Genomic DNA, 7,303 nt, shown 5'->3' with positions numbered 1-7,303 from the left:
TTTATTGATTAGAAGTTTATTCATATAACAGGAATGTCATAAAAGGCAGATCCCCGATACAAAATGGTAGAGAGTATTGAAACAGAGTTGAGTACCGAAAACTTTGGGATATTTCCCATTTTAAAGGATCCAAGAAATAAGAGGAAATAGAGCTCTGACAATCAACTCAGTGGGCTGGTAAGAGACTCCGCTGGCATTAGTTTATCCCTCGATGATTCAATATGAAGAAAGATATCCACCACGGCTTTGCTCCACTGATTTCACAATCACCGTTTGACTACTTCTGCCACCACCAGAGCCTCCTAAACCGAGAGAACTTTCTAATCCGCTACTCATGTCACGGAACTGCTGAAAATTACCTGTAAAAGAGGAAAAAAAACACCCTCTTATAATCTGGGTCTTACACTTTCTTTTCTTTATTCTTTCATGGGGTGTGGGCATCACTGCCCATTCCTAATTGCCCTTCAACTGAGTGGCTTGCTTGGCCATTGCTGAAGGCAGTTCAGAGTCAACCACATTGCTGTGGGTCTGGAGTAACATTTTGAGCTGTCCTGGTAAGGATGGCAGATTTCCTTCCCTAAAGGACATTAGTAATTCAAAGAACAAGTGCAACAAGAAGAGTAATTTGCATTTTTATAGCACCTTTAACACAGTAAAATGTCCCAAGGTGCTTTCCAGGACCTTTTTCAAACAAATATTTGACACCAGGCCACATATGAGGATGGCGATGAAAAGCTTGCTCAAATATATAGCTCTTAAAGGAGGAGGCAGAGAGGTAGAGAGGAGGAGTGGTTCAGGGAGGGAATTCCTAAACATTGAGTCTTGGCTACTGAAAGTGTGGCCGCTCCTGCTGGGGTGATGTAAATCAGGGATGTGGAAGAGGCCAGTACTGCAGGAGCACAGAGATCTCAGGGCATTGTAGAGCTGGAAGAAGTTACAGAGACGGAAAGGGCTGATGCCCTGGAGGAACTTGAGCACAAGGATGAGAATGATCAGTTCAAGCCGTTGCCAGGTTGGGAGCAAGTGTAGATCGGTGAGCACAAAGGGTGAACAGGACTTGGTGCAGGTTAGGCTATGGGCAGCAGAAATTTGGATGAGCAGGAGTTTAAGGAGGGTGGGGTTTGGGTTGCTGGCTGTGAGAACATTGGAATATTTGAGTCTGGAAGTGACAAAGGCATGAGTGTGGGTTTCAGCATTCGATGAGCTGAGGCAGTTGTGGAGAATGATGATATTACGGAGATGGAAGTGTGTGGTCTTGGTGTTGGAGTGGCTATGGGTTCAGAAGCAGACCTCAGGGTCCAGTCCGACACCAAGGTTGCAAATATCTGGTTCAGCCTCAGGCAGTGGCCACGGAGGAGGTGCATTTCTTGAATAGCGAACGTAGCTTGTGGCTGTGATCAAAGGTAATGGCTTTGGTCATCGCCATGTTAAATCACAGGCCCAACCAGTGGACAAAGCAAAAGAGGTACTGGAGGAACACTACTGTGGTCAAACATGTCTATGGCTGCAGACAGATAGAAAAGGATGAGGAGATATATGTTACTGTGGATACAGTCACATTGGATGTCTTTTGTAACTTAGATAAGGACTGTTTCTGTGCTTTTAGAGGGGCAGATGGCTGACTGAGGTGGATAGAGCATAGAGTCACAGAAGAGATGGACACTGCTTTGGGAGGCAACAACACATTCAAGGACTTTAAGAGAAAAGCAAGGTTGGAGATGGGTCAGCAGTTTGCAAGAACAAAGGGTGAAATGTGGGATTTATGTGATAGGGGGTGATGGTGGTTTATTTGAACTGGAGGGGGACAGTACTAGAGGAGAAGGAATCATTGAACATTATCAGCCAGCATGGGGGTCAGGAGGGCAAGTTGTGTAGTCATCAGTATTAGAAGTACTTACATTGAACACCTATTGATCTCATCGTTAAACACAGACACATTATTTACACTTATGCATGACTAAAGTGAGATCTTAAATAAGGAAATACAAAGCCATTCTATCAGCCTCTGGGAACTGAACAAAGAGAGGTTAAGGTTTGGGAAGCACTGTATAGATCCTTCTTCAGAACACACACACTGGGAGCTGAAATGACAATCCGTCCATTCGCATCTCAACAAATGAAAATGACAGAATTTCACATTTTTGTTTTGGAATTCTAGCTCTTCCTCCCGGAATTCTTACTTCGAACTAGAATTAGGAATTCTCTTACCTTGGTTCTGTACTTGTTGGATGTTAAGGGTTTTTACCCCACTTATCATCCTGTTGATAATGGAAACACAATCACGTTACAGCAGGTATTTGCAGCATATTTACAGTCAGATTTCTCTTGAGTTGACCAATTTTCTCCCTCTCCCAGGAACACCGGCATCTGCTGGGGTTCAGCGTCGAATGGGCACAGTCACCCTCCAGACCCTCGCCCAAAGAGCCCATTCTTCATATATGTCCACCGGCCGCAAAGGGCAGCAGGCCATTTGGTCATGGGGCAGAGAGATCCAGACCTTCAAGCAGAACCCACTATATAGCCATCAGGAACAGGCTCCTGGGCTGCTTTTACCCCCCATCGCTTGGGACCCACAGCCCAACTGAATGCCCCAACCACTGATTTGGTTCAGCTTCTGCTCGGTATAGCTCAGTTCCACAATGCCCACACCCAGTGAGACATCAGGAGAGCTTTACTGGTTTATCTCTATGAAAGGAAGAATGATTCACAGGCCAGGGATTCATTCTGAGAGTGAGTGTGATGTTTGTGTCTCCTTAGATACCAAGCAGCTTTTAAACCAAAGTTCTTGTAGAATACCCTGGCACTCTGAGTTCCTGCACTTCATTCCATTAACAGGTATCAATAAAGCACAGTACAGGTTGGAATCTGCCACTAGATAAAATGATGCACTGTGCTCAGTGTGATGGCTGGAGTTTGTAACTGCCCCATATCCTACCTTTCCTCCTCTCCCTCCAGCAGAGACTTGTAGGTGGAAATTTCAACATCCAGATATAACTTGACTTGCAGCAGCGCCTCATATTCCTGGACTTGTTTCATCAGCTGTTGCTGTGCATTGGCCAGGGCACTTTTCAGGTCTTCAATCCTATCCTTTGCACCTCTGAGTGACAGCTCGCCGCGTTCCTCGGCTTCTTTGATTAAAGCCTCCAGTTTGAGACGCTAAGTAACACAAATATTAACATGGTCACTTCCATCGACACTTTGTGCATCAGAACAGCGCTCAAAACGAGTCCTGGGCAAAGGCAGGGGGTGAAGGGAAGATGTGTTTGCTGGTGGCATCATGACAATGAATTGGGAACAGCAGTGTCGTGTGCACTGCAGGCTGGCAAGGGATTCACATTGGAATGTTTCCTTACCAGTATCGGAAACTCACCATCAGTGAGAGAGCAAGACTGGCAGAAATAGGCAAGATTGCACTGATCCCGCCACCACTTCTTGTCCAATTGTTCTTTTGGATGGGGTAGGATGGGGGAGAGAATGAGACACACCCAGAAAGACAAAGCGCCATTCACATCAAATATTCACTTGTTCCCATTATCATGTTGCTTTCACTTCTTTGCCTACCTCGTTTCTCAGGCTCTCAATATCATTATTCAGTGCACGGATTCGCTGATTCATCTGTTTAATCTCATCCTTAGTCATACGGAGCTCATCCCCATATTGTCCAGACGACATGCTCAGTTCCTGCATCTACAATGAAACATTGACACGGAGTTAGCAAAAGATTTCACACTTCAGCACGGACTGCAGATCTATCAATCCATGTGAGACATGAGGATTGGGATCTTAACCTTAGTCTGTTTCCAAATCTCCGCTTCTTTACGGCTCTGATTGGCCATGTTTTCATACTGAATTTTGGCTTCAGCAATGAGTTGTTCGATGTCCAGTTTGGGTCCACTGTCCAGTTGCACGCTGACAGATGTGTTCTGAATCTGTGCCTGCAGCTCACGGATTTCCTAAAGATCGGCGGGAGAAAAGATTGAAAAGTCATTACAAGCGTTCTAGCTGCATTGGATAACACTGGATTAGATTCAACAGCAGAGGACAATTGCTGGGCCATGTCACATTGTTACCTCTTCAAAGATTGATCGGAGGAAGTCGATTTCATCGGTCAGGCTTTCCAGTTTAGCTTCCAGCTCTACTTTGCTCATGTAGGAGTCATCCACGTCCTATAGAGGAGAGGGACAAAGTACTTTGAAAAACTCTCTCAAGAGAGCCGTTTGCTGTCGGCCTGCACACAGATATATATATATATATATATATATAGAGTCATTTCACCTTCTTGACCAGGACAAACTCATTCTCCATTTCCGTGCGCTTGTTAATTTCATCTTCGTATCTGGAATGAAGCAGATTATTTGACTGAGAATCCTGTGGAAATCAATCTTACTGTCCAGTTGCCATTACATTGCCTATTTATCAAATATCTCTCCAGATAATCACCTTTCCCTGCAGCCCGAGTTTACCCAACCCACTAACTCCCCACCCCACCCCATTACCCCAATTCACTCATCCCTCTCCCTGACCTTCACAGCTCTGGGAGGCTCCTCCACCTTTCCAACAGATTCGTTCAGCAAACAGCTCCTCCAGACCCAGATACTTGCTCCGTCCTATCGTCCGCAGCCCAGATGCCCACAGTCGGACACTTCCCCGTCCCGGAGAAGTGACCCTACAGGGACCGGGGGCGCTGACTGATGTTTCCATCTCCACAACGCAGGGCGACTGATGCCAAATGCGGCAACCAGCTGGATCCCAGTGGGAAAACAGCGGACTCAGCAGCCACTAATGTGACGGGGACGAGTACAGGCATTTCCCCTCACTCCTGCAGTTTAGTCTACATGACCATCCTGAGGATTATTTCTCCAGCTGTCATTTTGCCAGCTCCTGATCAATCTGTCAAAGTGGTCCTAATGTCAAACTGGGACTTTGTCTCCTTCACACACGACAAGGGATAGGGACAACAACTTGCCCAAATCCAGCAGCAGCAGCGCACTTACTTGCCCTTGAAGTCTTCAACCAGACCTTGCATTTGGACAAGATCGGCCTCGAACCTGAGTTTCTCCTGCCCCAGTGTTTCCAGTTGTCTTTTCAGGTTGTCGATGTAAGTCTGGAACATGCTGTCGATGTTGGATTTGTAATCTCCTTGTTCTTTCAGGAGATTGAGTTTGACCTCCAGTTTCTTATTGACCTGCTCCAGGTAACGAACCTGCCGGTGTAAAATGAAGACACAGTTACATCGGAAGGGAATGGGCTGCAAAGTGAGAAGAGACATTTCTGGAGACACACCAAGTCATTGAGAAAAGACACAGAAGACTGGCTTCCAGACACGGCCGCCTGGACAGCTCGGAACTTTACCTGGTCAATGAATTTGACAAACTGGTTGTTGAGCCCCTTGATCTGTCTGCTCTCCTCCAAGCGGACACTCTGCAGGGTGGTGTCATTTTGAGGGAGAGGGCTGTTGAGGTCAATGTTAGTGGATTTCTGGATCAGCCCCCCCGAGTAGCCGCTGCTAAACCCCGAACTCGCCCCATAACCTGAGCTCCTGAGGAGCGGGGCCGATATTCTCCGTGATTGACCTAGGATCAAACTCTGTGCTCTCCCCTGGAAGGGGTAGGCACTCCCGCCGCCGCTGCTGCTGCTGCTCACAATCCGTGCGGAGGATAATCTGCCTCCCGTTCCGCTCAATCCTCTGACGCTGCCGCTGCCGCTTGAGGACCTGTAGGAGAAACTTGAACGAGACATGTTGAGGTTGTTGGAGAGAACCCGGAGTGTGAAACTGAACGGCTGCTGGGACTGAGGGCGCTCCCAGCTGCTTTTATGAGCTGTGTGGATCGAGGCTTGGTCAGGGTGTCAGATAACAGCAATGGGAATGGAGAAACCGAGAGAGGGGAGGAACCAGTCACCGCCCTTTGCCACGGGTCCCAACCTGTCCCTTTGCAGAGCAGCAACACCTGGTTCCTGCAGTTCCTGCCGCTGGCCAACCTGGAGTCAGCAACAATGTGTGGCTTTGGGTAGCTGCTCCGTCCCCACCCTGTAGATCATCAGCTGGATGTGGGGCTGGGAGACTCCAAGAGCCTTGAAACGGTCCCTGTGAAGGAGCTGTCTGAGAGGCCAGAAACTGCAGTGGATATGATGAATGTCAATGGAGAGAGCAGCTCACAGTATTAGAGTCTATCAGTGAGGGATCATTCTGTGCTTTCCAGTGTTGGGGGTAGGGTTGGGGTGCCTCTACCTGCTCCTTTGACAAGTGGCTCACTTGCTTTGGAGACCTGACCAGCTTTAAACCCGAAGACATTTGAAGAATTCAGTGCAGAACAACACAGGGGAGACTGTGTGAGAGGGGTGAGAGTTTACAGCTCCCTTCATCACTGTGATCTTCCAATCCCATATTATCTCTGGCCCCTTGGACATTGCCCACTTTATCCACTCCATCATTGACTGAATTCTTTAAAGGCTACCTCTTCGACCGAGCTTCTATTCCTCTAGCCTGAAGTCTGCTTAGCGTGGCTCCATGTCAAATGATGCCTGACTATGGTCTTGTGAATCATCAGGACACTGAGCATGGCAAAGGCTTAGAATGCACTCTGGGTGGGGGGGACTTCAGTGTCCATCACCCAGAGTGGCTCATTAGCACCACTACAGACTGTGCTGGCCGAGCCCTAAAGGACATCGCTGCTAGACTGGGCCTGCAGCAGGTGGTGAGGGAACCAACAAGATTTTTTTTTTGCAAAAATATACTTTATTCATAAAATATCTTCAACCACATTCCAAACCATTTCAAAAACACCATTACAAGGGTACAATCCGGTTCAACTTTTACAAATGTATCACCAGGTGCATCAGTACAAACAATATCACAATCATTTACAGCCTTTCATTTTGAGCTGTACAGCCCGAGGGGGTTTAAACAGTTCCCAGCCCCTCGGTGCGCTGTGGCAGAAAGGTCTTAGACAGCGACCCTTCCCCATTGCGCCTTTGCGGCGGCTACCCCAAGCTTTAGTGCGTCCCTCAGCACGTAGTCCTGGACTTTGGATTGTGCCAGTCCACCACACTCGGTCGGGGACAACTCTTTGTGCTGGAAGACCAACAAGTTTCGGGCAGACCAAAGAGCGTCTTTCACCGAGTTGATGATCCTCCAGCTGCAGTTGATGTTTGTCTCGGTGTGTGTCCCTGGGAACAGCCCGTACAGCACGGAGTCCTGTGTCACAGAACTGCTCGGGATGAACCTCAACAGCAACCACTGCATCTCTCTCCAGACCTTCTTTGCAAAGGCACGATCCACAAGGAGGTGAACAACGGTCTCTTC

At 47.8% G+C, this 7,303-nt stretch overlaps 1 protein-coding gene across 1 annotated transcript; it reads right to left on the bottom strand.

Moving 5' to 3' along the window:
* LOC144674464 (keratin, type II cytoskeletal 8-like) lies at positions 1 to 5,779 on the bottom strand. Its single transcript, XM_078535801.1, has 9 exons — positions 5,353 to 5,779; positions 4,995 to 5,203; positions 4,276 to 4,336; positions 4,071 to 4,166; positions 3,789 to 3,953; positions 3,562 to 3,687; positions 2,936 to 3,156; positions 2,209 to 2,258; positions 1 to 359 (listed from the first exon to the last, which is right to left on the bottom strand). The coding sequence occupies exons 1-9, from the start codon at positions 5,737 to 5,739 to the stop codon at positions 217 to 219; spliced, it is 1,458 nt and encodes a 485-aa protein (XP_078391927.1). The 5' UTR covers positions 5,740 to 5,779; the 3' UTR covers positions 1 to 216.
* Between the last annotated feature and the right edge of the window lie 1,524 nt (positions 5,780 to 7,303).

The sequence above is a fragment of the Cetorhinus maximus genome, unplaced genomic scaffold (assembly GCF_964194155.1).
Source record: "Cetorhinus maximus unplaced genomic scaffold, sCetMax3.hap1.1 HAP1_SCAFFOLD_663, whole genome shotgun sequence".
NCBI classification, from domain to species: domain Eukaryota; kingdom Metazoa; phylum Chordata; class Chondrichthyes; order Lamniformes; family Cetorhinidae; genus Cetorhinus; species Cetorhinus maximus.
Note: the sequence above shows the minus strand (reverse complement) of the source record. Positions and strands in the feature narration are given on the sequence as shown.

Coding starts and splice junctions, on each gene's coding strand:
- LOC144674464 (XM_078535801.1), bottom strand. CDS start 5,739: ATGTCTCGTTCAAGTTTCTCCTACAGGTCCTCAAGCGGCAGCGGCAGC. Junction 4,337..4,994: donor GTTGAAGACTTCAAGGGCAA/GTAAGTGCGCTG, acceptor GCTTCATTCCAG/ATACGAAGATGAAATTAACA. Junction 3,954..4,070: donor TCCGATCAATCTTTGAAGAG/GTAACAATGTGA, acceptor GCCGATCTTTAG/GAAATCCGTGAGCTGCAGGC.